The sequence below is a fragment of the Crinia signifera genome, chromosome 3, assembly GCF_055691185.1.
Source record: "Crinia signifera chromosome 3, ASM5569118v1, whole genome shotgun sequence".
Lineage (NCBI taxonomy): Eukaryota > Metazoa > Chordata > Amphibia > Anura > Myobatrachidae > Crinia > Crinia signifera.
The window spans coordinates 43795783-43821250 of record NC_139219.1 but is presented as its reverse complement, the minus strand read 5'-3'; the positions used below and the strand labels follow the sequence as shown (position 1 = coordinate 43821250).

Below are 25468 nucleotides of genomic sequence, written 5' to 3'. Positions count from 1 at the left end.
AAATGTTTATTTCTGCCTTCCTAATGAGGCTTAATGAGTCTAATGTTTTAACATGCAGTCTGTTGGAAAGCTTTCATTGGCTCTGCTTGTCTAATTAGTATCGAAACAGCAAACAGACCCTATCGGTATCAGGCCATTAGTCTGGCTGTATATACACTGTAAATACATCTTTATTATTTGGCCTCCTGACAAGCCATCTGCTGAAGAAACAATGCTGTGATTTAGCAGATGTTGGCATTGAATGATAAAAGCATCCATTTAGCGAGACCGTGCTGCTATAGGGCAGACAGTACAGGGTTACATGGTGCAAAGTGGGCACACGGTTCCTATCTGTAATTTGTAGTCAGAGTTGCGGGGAAATGATAAAACCATGCTATTGTGGATTTATAATTGTAGTCTCGTTTAGAAATGCAAGTAGTAATTAACTTGAAATCGGCATTATACACCAGAATTTACATTCCTGCTGGGTTTGAAATGCTGTTTTAATAACAGTTTGTTTTCACTCCATGAAATTACCTAAGGGCCCTTTTGTGTTCCGTTGTAGACGCTATTAACATTTTAAAGGAGATGAAGGAGAAAGATATTCGTTTGGATAAACCAACCGCGTTCTACTACCGCATCCTGGACAGTCTGGCCTCGAAAGGTGACGAGGAGAATGTGAAAGCCATGTTTGAAAACATTGTAATGCTGGGGTTGGCCAAACCTACAAACGGCTTATGTTCTTCATTGGTGATGGTACATCTGAAAAAGTAAGTAGCGGCCCTGCAGCAGTTGTATAATTCAATTGTATCGCTACACACTGTTGGCAGTTTTTTCTTTTTTTTTTTTTCTCTTACAATACCGCCTATTGCTTCTCTAGTAACTATCAATATTGGCAACGTATGACGCACACAGGACCTTAGGTCTCTAGTCCTCTAGAATTACATGAGGCCCTGATTATTAGTTCCGATCATGAAATAGATGCTTCCACTGAGTTTATATATTAAACTCCACTATAAGGTCATGGCATGAAATTAAATATCCCCCGGTGTGTGTGTGTTTGTGTCTCTATTTCTATTATGGGATAGTGAATTCTATATGAAAATCACAATCACAAAAGTGGAGTGATACAAATCACAGGTTACTAAGCAAATTGATCTAGCAACTACTAGTTAAAAATCCGTAAAAATGACGGCTTCTGCAATGTACTTTCACTTTGAGCTGTGATTGGTTTTACTTTCACTTTGAGCTGTAACAGTTTTTAGCCCACAAATTCTCCACCCCACCCCCAGTCCCTATCTGCTGCTACCTCAAATCTGTCTTCACAATGCTATCTCTCCATATCCAACAAGTTTGTCGGGTTTTTGCATTTGTACTGTAATTAGCTGAGACTGTATTTTTTGTAGCATAAAGACTTTCTCTGTAAAGCTCCATACACACGGAGCAATATGGTCGCTGAGCAATATATTGCTCAGTGTCCTGTTTTTATTAGCGACCAGAGATGGTGCTGCTAAAAAGGAGACTCTCTGCCGGTGGAAGCCACTGGTCCTGGCCCAGCGATTATGGCTGAAATCGCCCAGTGTGTACGAGGCTTAAGTCTTGTGTAACATTTGTCTGCGCTTGTCAAATTTCTGCAATGTTTGGATTGTTTCATATAAAGCTGCTTTTTTCTTTACATTTAATGGCTCTAAATTCCATGTGTCATCAATAAAGGTGGTAGAGTATATTCCACATGAGATGAGATTGTAGATGGTAATATTGCGAAAAGGGCCCTCTTAATTTTTGTCTATAGGTTAATACCCAGTCTTGTTTTATTAGTTTGTTCCCTAATTGAGGTGTGTTATTCACTTCAGTAGTATGAGGGGTGTGCAATAACTAAAGTGCGATAACTAAAGTATTTACAAAGTTAACATTGTTTTCACGGTATTCCCCATGTGCTCAAACTACTTAGTGAAGCAGCTTGCCCAGTCCGAAGCAGGTATGTCTTCTACATGCTGGATGAAGGTCTCCACTGCAGCTTTCTATGACTCAAAGCAAATACCACACGTTTTGTGCTTGATTGACTTACAAGTCCCTAGCGATGGTGCTTTGTTGCACACGGGCACGGTAGCTACATGACCAGTCTTATCCACAAAAATAACCCCATCTGCTTGTCCATGCTTTGCTCATGTCGGAACGTCTCTGGTGGTGCGCCTCCAACTGTGCTCCTTTTGTGCGGTCTCAGAGGGAGACTGTAGAGCAGGGGTGGGGAACCTCAGGCCCTGTGGCCGTATGCGGCCCCCGTAGCCGTTTGAGTGGTCCTCCCACCCACCAGGCGGCTTTTCCAGGAGTCAAGTAGAGGGGAATTTTCACGAGAGGTCGGTAGTTCTTGCAAGATTCCTCTTAATCAACAGCAACTGGAGACTGTCAGTCCTATTCAGCGGCAGCCACCGAAGCCTGGGAAGGCTGCAGCAGGACAATTTGTAAGAGACATTTTTACATATGGCCCCCGAAGGATTTTTTTCCCCATACAAATGGCCCTTGGCACAAAAAAGGTTCCCCACCCCTGCTGTAGAGGGAGATACAGGATTTATCACCACTAATGATCTCCCAGACAAAATATAAGCAACCACTATGAAACCTGTCCACTATCTTGAGGCACCAAATCACCCCAGCCGCCTCCGGGTATCGAATCAGCTTAATGGGGCACCCTGCACCAGGGAACCTTGTGTAGACCAAGCTTTTCATGGATTATCAAGCAGATGGACCACGATAAGATAACTATATCATCAGGATCACCCTGAACCCAAATCCACTATGGGCTACATGGTGATGTGTGTCCTTAGTGCTGGCTGACACAGGATGGCTGCAGTGCTCTTCATCTTAAAGGGACAGTCGTCTGTGCCAAAATTCTGTAAGCCACTCAAACACAGGGATTCAGGATGTTGCTTTCTCCACAAAAGCAGTCTATTAAAATTCTTCTGCTATCTTGTGTTTGAGGACTCTGTTGATGCTAATCTTCCTAGCCAGACGTCCATCGTCTGCAAAGCTACTCTGTCAGTCAGTTCATTGGTTACCTGTATTCTACCGTATTCAATACAGAATACTTTTACTTACACACAAGGCCATAAACCAAACTACACCAACTTACATGTTTTACATTTATATCAAAATATCTTCAAAACTGACCTCTTCGCTCCTCACAAGATCTACGTCTCTCATCCACACATTACCCGCTCGCATTTCCAATTGCAGGACCTTCTTTGGGCTGCACCCTCACTGTGGAATGTTCTCCCAAGCACAATAAGACTCTCCTCCAGTCTCCAAACCTACAAGCGTTCCCTGAAAACTCACCTCTTCAGGCAAGCTTACCTTCATATGCCGTTCCTATCCAATCACATCCCCGCTGTACAGACCGGTACTTGTGTATTATCACGGCGCCCCCCGATTTCCATCGCAGGTCATTGTACAACTAAAAATCGCATCGCATGCGATGCGACCGATTTTAAGTCGTACATGCACCCAGATGCCTAATTCCTATGTTAAATGCCCCCCAGACCCAATTTTAGATTGTACACCCACCCTGATGGGTAATGACTATGTTAAAAGTTCCCCATTGTAAACGCCACCCACTATCAACGCCAACCCGAAGCATAGCGAGGGGCGGCGGTACGCGTCCTACGACTTTTTCATACCCCCACTATCCACGTCGGCGTGGAGTTGATTTTATATAGTGAGGCGAGCGCAGCGAGGCCAGCGGACGCGTAATACTTGCGAAGTTATGCGCGGGGCTTGCTGCGCTCACCACGCTTCGGGCTCGGTGGCTCGCTACACTATATAAAATCAACTCCACGCCGACGTGGAGAGTGGGGGTATGAAAAGGTCGTAGGACACGTACCGCCGCCCCTCGCGAGCTCGCTGTGCTCGCCACGCTTCGGATTAGCGTTGATAGTGGGGTGGCGTTAACAATGGGGGGGGGCATTTAACATACTCATTACCCATCAGGGTGGGGATAAAATAAAAAATCGGGTCTGGGTGGGCATTTAACATTGAAATCGCGTCGCATCGCATGCCATTATAATGGCATGCGATGCAACGCGATATAAAAATTGTACACTCTGCCAGAGAAAAGCCTCAAATCGGTCCCATCGCATACCTTAATTAGTGGTATGCGATGCGATGCGATGGGCACCATGATAATACACAAGTACCTACAGACCACACACAGCCTCTTTTTTTTTTTACATTTTCCATCCTCCTGACCCCCTGGCCAAACTGCTGGGTCACCATATCATACAGCACACCAGAAACCTTACATTCTGGTAGTCTTTATACAATATATAATATCTATCCTTTTGTATAAATGCCAGTTTCCCTATAGATTGTAAGCGAGCAGGGCCCCCATACCTTTGACTATCTGTAAATACCCAGTTTGTTTTATTATGTAAAGTGCAACGGAATATGTTGCGCTATATAAGAAACTGTTAATAAATAAATACACAACGAGCTTGTGAAGGAAGTGAACATGCGTACAGTATATGGTTTTCTGCCTTGACGTTTCACAGGAACTAGTCAGACATTTAGATTACCAATTTACTGCACATCTGGAAACTTATTGCATACACCTTGTATACTGATGCTCCCCACAGGCATTATACAGGTATACTCTGATATAATTGGCATACAGTATAATCGTTTAATCTGCCATCAGAAACATCCTAATTATTTGAACTTTATATTTGTGTTATTCCATTGTATCTTAAGAGATAATGCAATATAGATAAAAGAAGTTTCTTTGTCAGTGAAGCATGTCCCCTCCATTGTTTGTCGATCTTCAGCGTAATTTCGGCCTATTTGGAACAATTAGCTACATTACATTCCTGAGCTTGAGTGCCCACAACCTCGGACGCAATCACTATTTCAAGGCAAGTCGCGATTTCCCATATATTGAATATAATTTCTAGTTTCACTCATCTTTTGGGGTAGCATAGTGTATGCCTGTGATTTATCTGGTAATATTGATTGTTCAGACATGCTGGATTGTCCATCATGTCCCTTCAGTTTCTTATTTGAAAGTGTCTTGTCAGTCACATCAGGCAGTGTATGTCTTGCCACGGCCAACCAATGGATATTTCCCATGTTCCTTCATGGGGAATATTTCTCCTTACTGGGGACAGAGTGCCGATATCACAGCCCAAGACACTGGAGCTATTCAAAGTAGGCAACATTAGAGTTGGGGAAATCCTTTATCATTTGTAAAACCATGGCCATCTGTTTTATTGGTTGAACCTTTTAACCAATCTAAACAGCAGAAAGCGAATCTGATCCAAGGGATTATTGTAAGGCTTTCCTTTTAATACAGAACAGCTTGTGTCTTTAAGAAGCCACAGACTTGGCAGTACATTTAATGACAATAGGCCATTCACTGATTGAGTCTCACTTTATTAATATTTAGACTAGGGAATTATCCTGCTTGTCTTAAATTGAAACACAATTCTCCTGCAACTTGTGAAATTATCCACCCCATCTACTTGATAGTCGGTGCCCCTGGGACAATACGGTTCTGGAAATATTTCTCTGTGGCACACTTATTTCTAAGATCCTCAATGTGTTTGGTCCTCACACTGTTTCATAATAGAATGAATTTTGGTGGTGCTTGAGGCAAGTAGTCAAAACAACCTGTCCAGATGCAGTAAGATCAGTGTATGTAGTCTGAATATTACTGATTTGTAATAAACTGGTGAATCATTCCTTAAGCAGGCCATACACTAGACCAGTGGTTCCCAAAAAAAAGCTTGAATCATGGCGCCCTAAAGTATCAGACTTTTTTTTTCACAGCACCCCTTGCCAAAAGTTTCTTATTGATAAAGTTAGAATGTAAATTGTGTTTTTCTAGTTTGCCAATACATTTTATGATAGGCAACCACCAGCACTGGTTTTGTCTGTTACATTGACCATAAATAGTTTGAATTGTTCATGTATCACCAATCTAAAGTACCCCAACAAATGTCCAGAGACATCCTAGGGTGCGACTGTACTAGACCAACATTAATTCAACTAGATGGTTGGTTGGAATGAAAAGCTAGCAAAGTCTGGGAGAAAATGACAAACTGCAATCTGCTCCCAAACACCAGAAAATGGGCAAAAACTGATGTTTAAACATGTTGTATAAATCAAATAGATTGGGCCAATTTGTTTGTTTGTCTGTTTTCATTCCATCCAATCAACTAGTTAGATGATGGTTGGTTTAGTGTATGACCAGTTTTTAGAATGTACTACTTGGGTTCTAGGGGGTTTACAATAGAGGACTGGGATCAGTTTTCCCATGGCGACGCCCCACTCCCTCCGCAAGTCTTCACTAGCTTTTATTTATTTACAGTTTCCTATGTAGCGCAGCCTATTCAGTTGCACTTTACATCTGTAATCAACAGTGATCAGACAAATTGGGTGATTACAGACAGACAGAGGTTGGAGTATCTATAGAGTGTCGCCTCGTGCTGTCCAGGTTGACACATGAAAAGTTTCAGGCCACTTGCCTCTGCTGCTTTACCATCCACACAGACTCTGATTTGGAATGATTAAGTATAAAAAAGTTAAAAAAATGGCAAACTATTGACTTCTGACCTATACATTGTCTCTCAGCCATCTGCATACCACAACTGCTGTAATTTGGAATATTACCATTTATAATTTTAACCTGTATGACTAGACCAATATGATATTTAAGAAGATTACCAGTTTTGAGCTTTGTTCCAGAATCTACTTCCGCCATCCTGTATTATGATGCTTACATTTAACGAGCGTCGGACACCTGCATGTAGCAGAGGAAAAATTTGTGTTAGTCGTTTCCATAGGGGCAGTATAAGGCTTCTCGGCACCCTAGGCAAAATGTCTAACTTCTTCGCCCCAACACAACACTGCCATCAATACCCACTTTCCAGGATGTCTAGAAGGAGTCCTTCTACTTAATACGGACATGGTGGTGGAACTTCAAAGATGCCACCTTCACACCTTTCAAGGTCCACCACCATGTCCGTATTAAGTATAGAAGGACTCCTTCTAGACATCCTTAATTTTGTGATAGGTAGACTCCGTTGATGATAGTGACATATATGTGATTCCTACTGCATTAACAACCTTCAGTTCCAAGACCAGGCAATAAAAGGATTGCATCCGCAGCATGTTAATGTACAAGCCCTAATTATGTATTTTTTTATTATTCTTGTTTTATCAAAAATAGCAATGAAATCCTGAAAACACAATATTTGTTTGCTTGTAAGTGAACACGTGGTGCTGATGGTTTGCAATATAGGGTCCCCGTGGGAATCTCTACTCACTTATGTGTGCATCACAAATGTATTCTGTCCTGCGCAATTGCTGTTGTACATTACAAACAAGCAAATACGGACTTGCCACAATATTAAAGGCACTTTGTATCTCTTCGTACTTCTCCTAACGGGGCAATACAGCGATAAGATGGTTCCCTGTCAAGCATCACTGAGTCATAATTAGGCTACATTCACGGCTATTGGCTTTTGAAGGATGATTTGTAAATGACTTTTTTGATGTGTTTTGTACGGACACTGTTCGATACGGTTTTCAATTTTTATGATGTTTCTCCCCTCCCTTACCCCCTGTCAAAATCCTGTTGAGTCTAGTAATGTAAATGTGGCATTTTTATGTTGAACAAAAGAGCAAGGAAATGAGCTATCTTGTCTAATCATTCAGTTGTTTAACGCAGACTTCCAGTGTAGACTTAATTGGCTGGAAAGCACTTGACATGTGAAGTTAGCACTGTTCCAAATGCATGTTTGAGTAAATTTTAAAGTAAGTGACAGCTAAATTGTACCTAGGGAAATTACAAAGCCTTCAACAGAGTTAATTTTTTTGTGTGTATGAGGATTAGTTGTAATTACATCACCGGTCTCCTTGAAGATTCCTCATCCTCACGGGATAAAATGGTTGCCGCTTCGTGTTAACCCCCTTTATGCCAGAGTGAGGATTGAAAGGGTTACCTGTAATTTTGTAAAGCTGGTTTAGGGTCTTGTTTTCGTTACAAGCTAACATCTGCTTCAGATTTAAGCTGGAAGGATTTGTGTTAAGATTTATTTTATAATTTCTTTTTTTAACCATCCTCCCTTCTAATTCCCTTTCTCCGCTCCTCTAGTGATTCTTGGTTTGAGAGCTTTTCAATCAGCAAAGCCCTTAGGTAAATTGCCACTTAGCTTAAGCTTTGTGTGCAATATCCCAGCACTTCACCCTTATATAAATCAATATTTAGTGGCTTGTTTCCCCTCCTTATTAAAAGGAAAAATATAGATACAGATCTTTCTCAATGGAGCCTAGCCTCTGTTTTAGAAAAGTGGTCCGTTGTGGGCATTCATTGTGAATATTGTTCTAATTGTTATTATTTGAAACCTTACATAAGGGTCAAGAAGGGAAGTAAGTTCCACTGGAGTGTGGGACCATATTGCCATACCCTAATTAAGTCTGGCGGAAGTCTCAGAATTCCAGATATGTCACCTATGGGGTATATTCAATGCCAAAGGGCAAGCTGTGACGGTGAGCAGTGCCGATAGCTTGCCGTCATAGTTTGCGGTCAGTATTCAACTGACCCCCCTTCACTCGCGGTTTCCACCTCACTGGTTCTTTTCAGTGAGGTGGAAACGGCGAGTGCGAAGGTCAAAGTGGGAGGCTCGCCACTATATGCAGCGCTGCATTTGTCACGAACCTCGCCGTTCCGGGGAATCAGGGGACATCGAGTATTTCCCCGGCACATAGAATACTGCAATCTTCCGGCAAGGGGTTTTGACGCACAAACCCCTCGCCGGTGGCTTTGAAAGCCACTCTATGATGTAAAGGAGCTTGTTCTGAGCAGTGGCAATTAAGCTTCGGGGAGAACAGTGGCAGCTAAGTACAACTGTTTATTTTTGGACCCAAAAGTAGCAGCACCTTCTACAGCTGGGGTAGTTCCGCCATGCAACACACGCATGCTGCCAAGACTCATTTTACCCTGCTCAATTTTTATGTAGGCTTCAAACTTAGGGAAAGTTGTATGCGGCTGGGTGAAATGATAAAGGGGAAGGCGATAACACACCAGCCGTTCAACTCTTAACTGTCAAGTTATGGCTGTGTTTTGAAAAATAACAGATGAGACCTTTTCCCATAGTAACTAGTGACAGAAAAGCAAAGGCAATATTAATTATATCTTCCTTCTTGTTAAGTATAAAAGTAAAAGGATTGTGTAAATTTATTTTTGTTTTAGTTGTCACCCCCCACCCCCCCTTTCCTTCACAACTCCGTTCCATGTGGTTCTATTTAGTCTTGTTAAGAAGTACAATAAAAATGTAAAAGGTGTCTTGCTTAGGATTTTAAATGTATTCTATTTTCATATTGGTTTTTCTTTTTCTTTTTTTTACATTGAAGGTTTTTTTATTCCATTTTTTCCGTCAGCAGTTTTCTTTCTTTTTTTTTTATTCTTTTCATTTCCTTCAATCATTGATATGTACGCAGAGAATATCTTTTCACATCATGCTTTCTAAGACTGAAGTCAATTAGCTTGTCCATTTGACTGGCACCGTAATCGTTCATTAATTAATCGTTTTGACCTAAAACAGCTCTATTCATGATGCGGGGATTGGGTATAGTCAGTACTTACTATAGGATAATTGTTTTGCCATCATTTTGAAAAGCTGAACTTCTTGTTGAATGAAATAACAATCGTGGTGCGCCTTCCTAGTATTTATAGATCTATCTGTCTTACATCCTGCGCTGTCCATCTGACAATAGCTAATCCTGCTTTAAATCTGACAGCCCTTTAAACAATTGCAGGTATGCTTTGTCACAGACTAGAGATTCGTCTTTCTGTACATAGACACTAAGTGCTTCTTCCTCTGCAGAGTTTATCATACGATCTCACATTTTAAACCCACAATATTGTCATACACTTTATTTTTTTAAAGTTTGTGTCCTCTACTGTAATGTTTCTACCAAAATTGCATGACCATAATCTAGCCAATATTGTTAAAGTGCTTCCAGTGATGTAGGACATCCTTGAAATTAACCTGCAATTTAGTCTTCCCCCCAAACCGACAAAACCTCAGTGGGGTGCTGGAAGATTCACTGTAAGCACGGCTTACTCGGAGGGAAATTGCATGCATAGCCATTAAAGTAGGGCTCGTTTTCATCCTTTTGTTAGTAGTGTTGCAATCAAATTATTGTTTCTTCTGTGTGTATATTTTACTTTTTAGTGTAACCTAAAATCTGCATGTCTATAAAACAGTAACTTTGTCACGTGGCAGCTGTAAATGGGCAAAACATAAAGCAGCCTGATGGTTGGGAATGAATAAGCTTTAGTTTTTAAAAGGGAGTTAAATGCAACACAAAGGCAAACTTCTTTTTCACAGTCAGCTGGTGCTATGGGTATGCGGTCACTGGGTGGACAATGTCTAGGTCGACCGTCACAAATTCAACGACTAATGGTCAACAGTGACTCGATTGACACCTTTAAATGGTCGACATACCAAAGGCCGACATTGACAAAAGGTCGACACAAGCTTGGACATGGTTTTTCACTGGGTTTTTTCCCAAAAAAGGTGGGGGTTTTTTTTTCATACTCTACTATCCAATTGGGCAGGGCTGGGAAACACCGGCCCTCCAGATGTTAATGAACTACACATCCCAGGATGCTTTGCATTAGTTTTGCTATGTGGCCATGCTGAAACTGATGCAAGGCATGCTGGGATGTGTAATTCATCAACATCTGGAGGGCCGGTGTTGCCCAGCCCTGCAATTGGGCATAGAGTAGGAATATAATAGCGTGCTGAGGGCAGCGGTACACTTACATGTTGTCCATGTCGACAGACAAACCGTGAAAAACTTGATCTTGTACACCGTGACCTTTTGTCAATTTCGACCTCGGGTTGTCAACAATTTCAAGATATCGACCTAGTCACTGTTGACCATTAGTGGTCAACCTAGTGACTGTCTGCCATTTATACCGTAACCATGCTGTGGACCAATCATAGTGGTGTTCTACCAAAGTTTGATGGCATACTTTTTCATTCCATGTTGAAGATCATGGCTAGCAGTTCATACTTGCGGGCCCTTTTTAAAAATGTGAAACATGGATACTTAAAGCATAGTAAATATAGATTAATGCTGATAGAACAATGTATGCAAATGGACATAGGGACGCACGGTTGGTTGCGAGTTTGCTTTTATTTAATGTAGTCATAAACTGCTTCATTGAGAAGCATGCACTATGTTGGTCAACTCATTAATGGGGAGGAGCCTGAAACCTGAGAGAGAGAAAGTGGGGAAGTTACCCGAAGCAGTCCACCTGTCCGTCTCGCTGAGCCCCCCTATGATGCGCCACTGGTGGCTGCACATAAGATTGATCTTCTGTACAGCACGTATGATCTCCGGCTCCGTTCCGATGCACACAGGACTGCGCATTGGATTGAATTTCGTACACATGCGATTTTGGCCGATTTCATGGCCCGATCCACCGGAATCAGGTGAAATGGGACCCAAATGGCATGGTGACTGGGAGTCTTTAGGGGGAGATGTACCTTTTGAAAGAGAAAGTGAAGAAGCTACACATAGCAACAAATCATCTGTTAGCTATTATTTACCTAGCGCAGTCTGTAAGCTAAGCTAGAAGAGGATTGGCTGCTTTGGGTATATTCCCCACTTTCTCTCTCTTTCAGGTTTCTCAACTGTGTAACATCAGTAAAGTTCACTGCCAAAAAAACTGTCGTACCTATGGTGCCTCAGAACTTAGCCTGTTTCTGACTGTATGCTTTTGTGTGGATTCTCATACTGTATCCTGTTTATTACCAATAGAGAGAATATAGACTCTGCTGTGGAAGCCATGATTGAGTGTGCCAAGAAATACAGATCCACTCCTTTATGTCATGAAATCCTTAGAATACTGGTGGAGAAAGAAGAAACGGACTTGCTAAGAGAAAGTAAGTTGACATAAAGGATTGATTGGCAATAACAGGGTTCCTCACAATACTTATAAAATCTAGACAAATTGAAAGTCTCTTTGACCTGTCCAGGCCATAGCCTAACAAACACATCCAATTTGTCCACTTTTCACCCAATTTCTTGGCTCGATCTGTAGGAATCGGGTGGATCGTTGCCAAATCGGACTAGTGTATGGTGGCCTTTTTAGTTCCCTAGCTCACAAACACACATACACATCGTAAAGCACATGCACATAATAGGGCACACTTTAGTCAACCTCCTAGTATATATTTGCAGTGTGAGAAGAAACCAGAGTACCTGATGGAGGTCCACACAAACACAAGGAGAACATACAGACTCCACACACAGGGAATCAAACTCATGTCTCCAGTGCTGTAGGCAGTGGCGTAAGTTCAGATGAGGCGCCCGGAGCAATACACACTGCACTCACTCAGGGCCGGTGCAAGGCACTGGAGCGCCCCAGGCGAGGGGGGGTGGGGCGCCCCGGTGCCTACGGGGGGGGGGGGGGAAAGGGTTCCTGCTGCGCTGTGTGATCTGGCGGCGGGGTCCCTGCAGTGATGCGCGCTATCCGGCAGGCAGGTGGCGGCGCGGGAAGCGCTGATGGGTTTGAAAACTCGCCGCACGCTGATTGGCTGAATCTCAGCCAATCAGCATGCAGAATGTTTTCAAAACCAGCAGCGCTTCCCGCGCTGCCGCCTGGCTGCCGGATAGCGCGCATCACTACACTCACTCGGCATCACGTCAGGTGGTGGTCCCCCTGCTGCAGAACTAGTGTGGACAGCAATGATAATTGAACCTGAGGCACCATGATTGAAGGACGTGGATCCCTGTGTGTGTGCACAGAGCAAACTCAGCGCTGCCGCTGCGTGCCATCACCGAGTATGCTGCGCACAGGGATCCACATCCTTCCTCCTCCGGGCAGCCAATCAGGGTGCCGCTGGATCAATTATCATTGGACAGCTGAGCCGTCACTCAGCTGTCCACACTACTAGCTCTGCAGCAGCGGCACCATCATCTGACGGGATGCCGAGTGTGTGCAGTCAGTGTGTATTACAGTAGGGACTCAGAGAACATTGGGGCCGCAGTGACAGGACACCCGTACAGAGCAGGGGATCTCCTGTCACTCGCCCACCTGATGGCTAACGCCCGGCGGCAAAAGTCTCTATTGCCTCCGGGAGTTCCGCCACTGGCGGTAGGGATTTAATGCTAGCCACTGTACCACTGCGCTGGCATAAAATGATTCAATGTGTTTGATTAAAGCAGATTTTTAGACGTTCTTGCATCTGGATGCAGGATATATTGAATCCATTCCCTCATCCAGTACTTGTGGGGGGGCTTCTTTCTTTTTTCCTTTTTTTTTGTACACTTTAAGTGGTTATTCCTTGAACTGCAAAGAGCTCAAGTGTAGTTCTTATTGTGTGGGCTGACAATGCCTAATTCATGTCATCTCATTGCTGCTTGGACATATCTAATCTGCGTGCCTCGAATCCATTTTTAAAAGAAATGTGTATACCAGAAGCCTAAGATAAAAGGCTTTTTTTTGTAGCACTTAGAACATTTAGCTAACCTAAGCATTTAATTACAAGCCTTCCCATAGAGCAGGCTTTTTATCCAAAGAGTCCATAGTTACTCCAGACATTTCAACAAAGGCTAATGAATGACAGGTATTATGCTCACAATATTATCCTGATGCCCTCCCATGTTTTCATGGATAATTAATTAAAACATCAGCGTCCATACTTCATTCTAACTCCAGACTCTTTTGACGAGCGTTCTCTGCAGCTTTTGTGTATAATAGCCATACATTTTGTAATTGATCTGTAATCGAGAATCACCTTTTCATTCGGAACATGTACTGCTGTGGCCAGTGTTTTTTTTTTTTTTTAATTCCTCCCTGAGACTGTATGAATAGATTTAGTTTTAAGTTACATTTCTGGCTAGACTATGCCTGGGGCACCAGTCATAAAACCGGACAAAAGGGGGGACAGAAGTAACAAGCAGAGGACAAGTGGAGGTGTTGCCCGTAGCAATCAATCAGCTTTGAGGTAGCATTTTTAAAGCTCCTTTATAATAAAATAATAAGAAGAAAATATTTAAATACATTTGATTGGAGTTGATAAGGTCCTAATCCCGACACAAAGACAAATGGTCCCAAGGCGCAATCCCAATTCCTGCTGCCAGCACAAGTTCAGGATGAGGATCACCACAAACTCCTCATTGGTTGAACATGAACAAGAACAGAATGTGCGGGGGCGCTGTATTTCTGTTATTCCACTGATCTTCTCACACTCCAAAGTTGACGCAGTCGTCAAGGATGTTTCATGTAAAAAATGTGAGAAAACGAAGACGTAGATGACTGGGAAATTTAAGTAATCAATAGGGTAAAAAATGGCCCTGCTTGATAAGCGTACCCTCACTCACACAGTGGTGAAGGGGAACAATCATATAATGGTATCTTGAGCCTTGGATGGGATCAGCGATTTAGTGTGATAGAAAGGAACCCACACCTCGATATTTCTTATAGGTATGTCGTACCACACTCATGTAAGAGCGAAGTAGCTCTCTCACATAAAGGCATCCTTTTCTAGGGGTTTCTCTGTTGGAACACTCACAGGATATGTATCCGATATTCTGTACCATAAAAGCCTTGAGAAAGATAGCCCTAGCTATCGAAACGCGTTAGTTGAGAGTCTTGTGCTATTGTATCCTGTGAGGCTTAACCTGTGGACCCTTGGCCAGCAGTTAGTGGCATACACAGCTTTTCAGGTATCGTGAATTTAAGTCTACCTCACAAGTAACTTGTGCACTTTTCTGTGTTAATAAGTTTATTGCAACTGAGAACATTTCCTGTATTTTATGGTACCGAATATCGGATAACTATACGGGGAGTGTCAGTGTTCCGACAGAGAAACCCCTAGAAAGAAACCTTTATGTGAGAGAGCAACTTCGCTCTTGTCTGAATGTGGTACGACATAACTATAGGAAATATTGAGGTGTGGGTTCCTTTCTATCACACCAAATTGGTGACCCTATCCAAGTATAAAGATACCTTTAGATGAATGTTTGCCTACACCACTGTGTGAGTGAGGGTACGCTGATCAAGCTGGGCCATTTTTTTACCCTATTGATTACTTAAATTTCCCAGTCATCTACATCTCCACTTTCTCCCATCTTTTACATGAAACATCCAAGACGACTGAGTGAACTTGGAAGAGTGTGATCAGAATTCCAGCGCCCCCCGCATATACCTTTCTTGTTCAAGGTCCTAATCCCACTTTCTGAAATACTTCTTTAAGTAGTTGATTTTGGTGGGCAGTTATTCTGTACATACATTGGATGGCAACTGCTTGTAAACTATGGGTGTTATTCAATCCCACATAAAATTTTCGCTAGTTGTAAAAAATCTGAAAATTTTGTCCGTTTTTTGGGGAGATTTCAATTTCCCCTATTCAATCCCTGTGCTGAATTTTTGCTTGGGTAAAAAATATAGCATGTGTGAAAACCACATAAATTGGCAAAATTACCGCAACTTTCGCCCATGCTGATCCAATTAAAATAACAACTGAAATTGCATGGACTAAATTTGCTGGAAAACAGGCGCAAAAAGCCCATGATTGAACACTGATCAGCAAATCTTTGCCGTTTTTTTTTTACTCAACGAAAATTTTGGCCAAGATTAAATACCCCCCTACAACTGCGAATAGAAGCTGTATCCCAAAAACTGCTAATGCGTTCCACCGGCCAATGTAGCACCACTTTCCATGTGATGAATATTGGGAATAGCACCATTTTGAAGACTGACCATAGTGGTTTAATCAAAAGTATGGGGTACAGATTAAGGGGGGTATGCAATCCCGTATCATGACTGTCGGTCCGTCCCGACAGCCATGATCCTAGCCCGTTTGTGGTGTGCCCGACAGTAAATCGGCAGGGGGATTCAATGTCCCGCCTGCCGATGGACGAAAAGGGGCCGTGTCCTCATAAACGGCCGCGGATTGTCGAGATTCGGCCTGGATTGCAACAATCCACAGCTATTCTTGACAGAATTTGCCCGACTTTAAAGTCGGGCTCGTTCTGCCATGATGCCTCTTCAATGCTGTTGATAATGACAATATTGAATAGGCATCCGTCGGAAATAGCGGCAGAGTATTGCATACCCCCCTAAATTACCTGTGCTCAAGCATGGATTGTCTTAAACCCTGAACTATTAGAGGGCTTTGAGGATAGAGTTTGGGAACCATTGTTCAAGGGGATAAAGCAAGTCACTGGTTTTGTCTTTGGAATTAAAGCTGTTTAAGGTAGTGGAAATAAAATATTTTTGTGCAGATAAAAATATATATTTTTGTTAAAAAAAAACATTTTTGAAAATCTTTTTTTTCTCTTCTCTCTCCCTTGCAGCTGTGGACGTCTTAAGTGACTTAGGTGAAAGAGTAATGCTTCACGACCTATTCTTTGCCTTTATCCAAACAGGAAAGTACAGCGAGGCTAAGAACATTATAGAGGTGAGACTGGTAAACTGTCTTCTAATCACTGTGTCATGGTCATGTTTATTTGGAATACATTTAATGTTGTAACCTGTAATTAATATGAACAAGGAACATAATAGAATCTAGCTCTCACAATGGAAAGTCATAAGAAATTGCATATTGAATTGTCTAGATGAGCGAGTATGGCTTTATCAATTTAATTATAGGTGCATGTTCTTGGTTCACGGACATTTGCTGAATGTAGTAAGAACAAAATACTTAACATAACAAATTTTGAATTGTGGAACAATAATATTAAAGCAGCATTCCTGAGTTTTTAAAGTTGCTTAATCCTCCTTGCTAAGGAATTCTTTGTTCCTAATTTGTTGTGTCCTTGGCAAGATTTATACATAGTTCTTTTCTTTTAGTTAATCAGCCAAGTGCTAGTGTTTGGCATTTTCATTTAATATAATTTTTTTTAAATTCTTTTTCCACCTCCTGCGGTGATAAGCAGCTTAGAGGAAGGGGTAGGTGACAAACATGGTCTGTTAGGAATTAGTATATTTTATCTGGAGTCGACTGAAATGTTGTTGTATGAAACTGATAAGCCAAACCAGGCACTGTAATATATTTTTTTTACAATTTTTTTTTTTTTTTTAAGATTTTGTGTAAGGAGATCATACAGAAAGAGCAAAAGGAGTGTGGGAGGGAGAGGGAGGAACATGCAGACACATAAATATCGTTGTGCATATGTACAGAGTTCATTAAATATACTGTAAACTGACAAATCTTGATGCCAGGTAAATTAACCGTAGGTACCAGATCAGGCAATTCACCATGTAGAACGAGCCAACAGCTCTGTGAGAGATATGCAAATATTGGCTAAAAATGCCAGCGTCTCTCACATTTGTTATATGAATTTAAATAAAAAATGTTGTGTAAAAAAAGATTATATTTGCTATACAGGTCATTAGGATGACTAAAAATGTTTGCTTGGCAATTTTTACACCAATTTTGACAAATTCACTTGGCACTCAAAGGGTTAACATGGGGTATGCACTGTACCTAGTTATTCGTGAAAACCTTTGTTAAAGGGTTGCGATATAAAGCTAATACAGAGTTAAAGCTAGGCAAATGACAGCTAAAGAGGGTTACTATTCTTGGCATATGTGGCCTGATTCTGGTTCTCTCTAGATTCTCTCTCTAATGGACAAAGCCATGTGCACTGCAGGTGGGGCAGTTGTAACATGTGCAGAGAGAGCTAGATTTGAGTGGGGTTTTCACTGCAAACTGATATCTATCTTGCAGTATAAGAATAAAGCAGCCATTATTTTCCCTAAACAGAAACAAAAACATACCCATATCCAACACATTTGCCCTCCCCCTGCAGTGCACATGGTTTTTGTCCATTAGAGAGAGAATTTGCTTTGGCAAGTGAACCAGAATCCGGCCCATGGTCCCAGTCTAGTGTCTATAGAAAGCAGCACACATTGTTCTTTGGACTATTGACACCAGTTCAGTTATGATAAGAACTCTACAGGTTCAATTATAACAAAAAGAACTCTGCATGTATTATCAGATGCTTTGTTGGTCCAGTACAAACCTCAGTAGGTCAAGATAAATAAGATGGGGGGGGGGGGGGGGGGATTGCTAAAACATTAGAAAAAAGGAATGCTATAGACCTGGGGTAGCCAACCCTAGTCCTCGAGAGCTACCAACAGTGCATGTTTTGCAGGTCTCCTCACAGAATCACAAGTGAGCTAATTAGCTCCATCTGTGTATATTTTAAAATGTGTCAGTGATTAATGAGTGCAGCTGGAAAATGTGAACTGTTGGTAGCTCTCGAGGGCTAGGGTTGGCTACCACTGCTATTGGCCTATTCTTAGTTGACTTGGTTTAGGAATTGTGACTAATTTGGGTTTCCCAAAGTTCATGGAATAATGGGGCAGATGTATTAAGCCTTAACAAGAGATAAATACAAGGGTGATAAGGAGAGATAAACGCCCAGCCAATCACCTGCTAACTGCCATGTTACAGCCTGTGTTTGAAAAAAGTCAGTGAGGAGCTGATTGGCTGTATGTTTATCTCTCCTTATCACCCTTGCTTTTATCTCTTGTTAAGGCTTAATACATCTGCCCCAATGTTACCTGGTTATATGTTCTCAATAAACACATGGACCAAAATATGAGGCCAAGTCATCCCAAAAGGTGACCTGTATATTAGCAATAAAGCCTTCAGGCCCACCTATATATTAGAAATAAAACCATCAGGCCCCATAGCTGTACCCTTAGGAAGATGTTTCATAACCTGGTTAAATCGTATACATTTAAAGAAGCCAACTTTAAAGGAAAGGAAGTAATGGCTTTACTAGAAGTTTGAAGGATCAAATTATGGGATTATAAATTAATCTTATCATTTATTAAATAGATATGCAATATTGTGAGGATTAATTACTTTCCTGTTGTGGCAACCTAAAAGTCACATTTATATTACAAACCCGCTAAGCCCATATACGAGCAAGCATCTACTTCTTTATTGCTGGCTGTATAAAGCGGATGACAACATTTAAGATCTGATTTGTTGAGCCATAAAGATGGGCCTCTTGCTTATTCAACCGATTTAACTTACAAAATGGAGACCTTTAATTGGCTGTAAAACGGTCTTATGAAAGACCACCAACTACTTCATATTGTTCTCAAGGTGATCGGTAGTATCATCCAAACAGTAAGGTCCTAACCAGGTGGGTGGGTAGCCAGACCCAGTGGCGGGGAAGAAGTTCACAGTCTGAGAAGATGTGATGAGACCTTTCTGGTGTGTGGGTAGGAAGAGTAGTAAGGGACTTTCCGCTATAATGGCGGGCCTAGAGAGGCTCGTTTAGAATTATTTTCTGGAGCCAAAGTCAATTTGAAGCAGCAGTCATGCTGCCCAGCTCTACCAAACAGCCCCTTTCTGAGTGGTATCCAAGCAGTCAAGTGACTAGAGGGTCTTATAACCACCAACACCAGGTTGTTTTGAGGGGATGGACATGTGGTAAGCTGTGTGCTGCTCAGATGGCCACTTATCCATGCCCACACTATCCCTCAGTTTTACAAAGCTTCCCATAGTCTGCTCTATTAAATTGCTTGGTACGACCGTCAGATCTCAAAGATCTAGATTTTAGGTGTTTTAGTCAAATATACAGATCGGGAGGAGTTACTTTTCTGTGACCAGTCAATGATCGCATGGCCAGATGTAGTTCTATGTCTATCACTGTTCCTACCAGTACGTAACCAGTCTGACATTGTGACTTGTGAGGCTTGAACAAAATCAGCCGTAGTCTACATACCTGGCGTATCCTTGCCTGGACTTACTACTAGCGCTAAACTTTGTAACGGTGTGTCTGATTTGTGCTCTGTAAGAAAATGTAAAATCTAATGTGTTTTGAAAGTGTTTCAGTCTAATGGTTTAGCAATTTCAAAGCATGAATATCTGTGTCATTTAAGTATAACTGTCTTAAGGGCAAAACAATATTGTGATTAATTGCAACACAGCAAATCATGGGTTTTGTGTTAATTTTACCTTATGATGATAGAGGGTGCTTTTAAACAATACTATAATAATCTCTAATGGGAACTTCAGTGAAGCGGCTTTGCCTTTTCACAAGCAGATGTCAGAAAATAAAATTGCTCATTTCTTGTCTCTACAAAATTCTGATCCAAGCAACTTTATCAGCCTCTTTTTCGCAGCGTTGCCTCCTTTTGGCTAAGCAGAATTTTAATTCATTTTGGTGGAAAACAAATTAAACACAGTTTCAAGTTCAGAGAAGCTGAGATCCAGCTAGGTTTTTTTTTTTTTTTTTTTTAGATTGCTTATTGTATGAATTATGGAATCATCAAAGTTTTGCATTTAACGCTGGAAGTCAAGCGGGAGAGGTGGTAGAAATATGGGGAGTTAGTGAATGACTGTTTGACATCCGTAAAGCGTAATGTTTCCTTAGATTGATAATTTGACATGTTTAAAAAACAGTTGTTTTGAAGTAGGTGTCAAAAAGGCATAGATGAGGTTTCTGCGCTAAGCAATGCCTTTTGTCCCTATGCTAATATTCTTTTGCGCATTTTATTTCTTTACTGTTGTTCTGAACAGTTATTTACAGAAGTTAATTTTAAATGTCATGTCAGGTTTGTGTGACTGCAGTTAAAGGCACAGTTGGAATTCAAGTAATATTACAGCTAATTAAGAAGGAAAAAAATTCAAATGAAAGATTAGCAACTGTTTAAATTTCTGCCCATTTCTGGACTATGCCCTCTTGTTCATTAGTAAACCTACTGCTACTTGTCCCTAGATGTGGGAGGAGGATCAAAAGGTTATTCATTTCAACAGGTTGTTCTGACAAGATGAGAAAAAAGCATGTCTGTAATTAATGTAGCTTTAGGTTTGGCAGGACCCACATTCAATGTCAACATTCAGAATGTCAAAATGTTACATCGTCATTCCCGATTGTCATAGGGTGGTAATTAACAAGGATCGCCGAAAACAAGCCATTCTCGCCGTCAAACCCCCTTGCCAGCCACTCACATTATTCATTGTTCCGGGGAAATCCTGGCCATCAGAGTACGGCGAGGATTCTCTTAATCGACGAGGTTCACTGCAAATGCAGCAAGCCTGCTGCATTTTGTGGTGAGCACCGCCGTTTGATGGCCACACTCTCCATTTCCACTGCTCGCCGCCATAGCTTGCCCTCAGGGCATTGAATTTTATCCCATAATGTCAACATTGCCAGAAAGTTGATTGAGATTTTTCATGTTGACTTAATCTTAGGGCGACCCTAATTGCAGCCTAACATAAAAATAACTCGTGAACATTCCGATGTTGACATTCTGAATATCGACACGATGACTTAAATACTTGAATAACGCATAAAAAGCTATATGTGCATACAGCAGTCAGCAGACAAGTGAAGCCAGCTGTATGGTTGAAGATAGAGGTTCCTAGCCTTAAGTACAGGAGAGAGGGTGGTGCCTATTAATGAAATTCTATGCAAATAGCCTAATTTTAGCCGACCTTTATGCAAGTTTACCCTAATTCCAGTATTTTCCTGCACATGGGTGGGTCCTAACAATTAGCTCCGTTCCCACCTCAATCGCATCCCAACTGCTTCTCGCTAAGCATCTCCCTGAGGGGAAAGAATTCAAGTAGTTAAGTATGTAATGAGCATTTTTGCAGACACAAATACTTAATACAAAAATGTGGGGGTTTTTTTTATAGATAAAAAAACAAACCTTGCTGTGGCATTATCTTAATTGTATTTGTAGGTGTAGTTTATGGATCAGTCCCATTACCCTCAGTCATTGCAGCTATATGCTTCACATCTAGATTTTTGGGTTATGCAGCAAGACGATTCAATCTCAAGAACAAATCCCCCCCTGAATGGCTCAATAGAAACAAAATTTAAAGTTTTGGAGTGTCTTCAAAGTCCTAATTTGAATCCATTTGAGATGGTGTGACATAACCTTAAACAAGACAGTACATGCTTGAAAATCCTCCAATATGGCTGAATAAAAGAATTTCTGCTATTCCCAGAGAAAGATATGAAAGACTGATCTCCAATTATCAGAAGCTTTTGGTTGCAATTGGTGCGGCTAAATGCGGTGCCACCAAATGTGCAAAAATGGAAGAAATCTGGAAGGGAGCAAAAAAATGTTCACACCGTTGTAGGCAGTTATGTAGGAGACAGAAGCTTGGTGTCACAAGTGCAGTTTTGAACACAAGTGATCTAGTGTGCTCTACTGATCCAACAACATCTAAAATTGAAGTGGGATCTGGTGCCACCTGAACTGCAAAAGTTCATCAAATCTCTTGAGCAACAATGCTATAAGACTGGGTACACACCCGAACATATATCTGTATATACTGTATGTTCTGCATACACACTGCCCGATCAGTAGTAACTGATATCAAAACTGAGCTGTCAATCACTGCTGGCTTGATATGCAAGTGTACGGTCGGTCTGCGGATCAATTGGAGGTACAGCACGATGATCCGATAACATAAATCGGCCATCAGCTCTGCTACACAGCCCACTCATTACATCGGTGAACGCCGCTCGCAGACATATTGCTAGTACACACTGGGGTAGATTTATGAACAAATGATCAGGGGAATATGCGCTATCCCCGTGCCTTATGGCAGGGGATAGCGCTTCCCCTGATCTATGACACCCGCTGAGTGGGTGTCTATCGTGCGGCGCTGTGGGCCAGGAGGCATAGCGCAGCTACGATATTTCGTGCTGCGCGCCTGCCTCCTGCCCAATTTATGAACGGTCAGCATTGCTGACCGTTCCGCCGCCTGCACCTATTGACTTCGACAGCTGCAGACGGCGATGCCCTATGCCTACAGCAGGGACAGTGCTGTACCTGCTGATGGCTCTGAGCTGCGCTGGGATCTCGCGTGAGTAGCGAGATCCCGTGCTTGCGCAGTCCAGCCGGCCGGGTAGAAGAAGACAGCGCGTCAGTGTTAACTGACGCGCTGTCAGCTGGAGGGTACATCGCCGGAGGGGGGAGTTAGTGCTCCCCCGCTTCGGCGGCAAGATCTTAGTAGATCTTGTCGGTGTCCCCTCCTGCTTCGCCTCGCTACTGAGGTGAAGCAGGGAGTGCCGCTATAATAAATCTACCCCACTGGCACTTGGACCAGCGCTATATTGGCCAATTATTTGAGCACCATATATCTTTACCAGTGCATACCCAGCTTAAGACATAGGGTGTTTAACCGCTTCCTAAACACGTTACTAGAAACAAAAATACATAAAAGGATCCTAAAACATTGTCAGAGATTACATTTTAATTTATTTAAAGTTCGTTGTTCCCGATTTCTTTAGCGCGGGGTACATGTTGATAGGTAGATAGCATTACATGGCCCATGCAGTCCATTGATAATAACCTATTCTTTATGCTATGGTGACTAACATAAATGCAGCCACCAATTTAACGAATAAAGTTGTTGGGATCTGTAACACATTTGCGATAATGGGAGTTAATGGTTTGTATGTTTTATAGTTAAGATAGATGTGCATTTTAAATGTATTTTTCTCTTTTGTAGAGGTGATCTTGACTGTAAGTTAGATGAGTACTGTATAGCACCGAATGGGAGGGGATTGTCCCGGCTGCAGTCTGCCAGCCAGGCTTGGATGTTAGCAATTCACTCAGATGTAAGAGATAAGCTACAAATATGGACTGCTGTGCAAGCTGAAGAGATTTAGTTAATCTGACCTAGATGTTCTTTTGATGATTGAGACCCTGTCCGCGCGCAACAGTTCTCAATATCAAAATGTAATGCAAGGATATCTGGTGTTCTTCTCGTTCGTCCTTGCAATGACAGTCTTTTTCAATCAGCCGGGAACAAGAGAGAGATTTAGTATATTAAGTTGTGAAGCTTTGCAGCTGTTTAGATCATTGGAATTTGAATCTGCAACGATATTGAATGTTGTCAGTGAATGTAGCTCCTGTCTCTGCGGGAAAAGGATTAACATGAAGTGAGACTTTTTTTTTTTTTTTTACTTATTTTTGTATAATTTTATATACCTCTGCTCCACTTTTTTTTTTCTTTAAGGCAACATTACAGTCACGCACGTGAACGTATATAAATATAACAGTAGTCGTTAGTCAACGGAACCCAACTATCTGCCGGGCCTGACGTGTCTGTATCCTACTAGCAATCAAGGAAATATGTATCTTCTCTTCTGGCTCATCCCAAAGACATGAGAATTGCTCAGCAACCTATTTCACCAGATACCACACACATGTATGCACAACTTGAGATAAATCAGGATAAATCATCATTCTACAGTAGCTTATACAAACAGTAATGATCACAACAATAAATAAAAAAAAATCTGGTCATATGATGTCAAAAGTTTTTTTTTTTTTCTGTGGGGGGGTGGGGATTATATGGTTACCCACGATTTTTCATTATTATTATTACATTTTATGTATAAGGCGCCACAAGGGGTTTGCAACGCAGTACGTATGTGACACATTAGAACAATACAGGGTACAAAGAACATTACATTACAGTAACTGAACAACTGAAACTGAGCACAGGTAACAATTAGCACAATTCTCAGCACACAATACAGCTGAGATGTAGGATTGTAAAAGGATTCATTGGGGTACCACCAAGGACAGACTTCTGGTGGAAGATATCAACGACTACGAGTGTGAAGGGATGCGGGTGTAGCAGAGAAGAGGGCTGTGATAACAGGATTGAAGTGGGTCCTGCTCAAGGACAGAACTACCATAGGTGCAAGGGGTGCAGCTGCTATGGGACCCAGAGCTGAAAGGGGCCCATCTTTACTGTCTAAGTAATATGTTTTACATACATTTATCGCCATCAGTCGCTAAATAGGGGGCCCTTACAAACTTTTGCTATGGGGCCTACGAATATCTAGTTACACCCCTGTGCCTGCTCCCATGGTCTCAGATTAGAGCAGGGGTAGCCAACTCCAGTCCTCGAGAGCTACCAACAGTTCACATTTTCCAGCTCACCTCACAGGTGCACTCATTACTGACTTAACACATTTTAAAAGATCCACAGGTGAAGCTAAATACTTCACTTGTGATTCTGTGAGGAGACCTGGAAAACATTAACTGTTGGTAGCTCTCCAGGACTGGAGTTGGCTACCCATGGTATTACATTATTTGATCATTTATAGTTGCTGTCTTTCCTACTTGATTGGAAAATTGTTATGGTTTGTTTAGTATTTAGATGTTGAGATTTAATGGTTATTTTTTGCTTTTTGCATTATGGTGAAGTTTTATTGGTGTTTTGATTTTATCCAATATATTTTAGTACTAGTTATGATCCAGTTATGTTTACATTACGGTTTTTTATAATTGTTTAATAACACTGATAGACCCCATTGAAAGGGGCAGACTAGATGGGCCAAGTGGTTCTTATCTGCCGTCAAATTCTATGTTTCTATGACCTTTAAAATTGGATGAGGCAATGTTCTCCAGTATTCAACTGAAACATCTGAGGAAATGATGTAGCTAGAAAAAGGTGTCCATTATTCCAAA

General features: G+C 41.7%; 1 protein-coding gene across 1 annotated transcript in view; it reads left to right on the top strand.

Moving 5' to 3' along the window:
* LRPPRC (leucine rich pentatricopeptide repeat containing) overlaps positions 1 to 25468 on the top strand; it is a 181062-nt gene that overhangs the window by 105784 nt on the left and 49810 nt on the right. Inside the window, 3 exon segments of the mRNA XM_083175710.1 lie at positions 545 to 749; positions 11806 to 11930; positions 16351 to 16454. Of these exon segments, the coding sequence (XP_083031836.1) occupies positions 545 to 749; positions 11806 to 11930; positions 16351 to 16454 (434 nt within the window).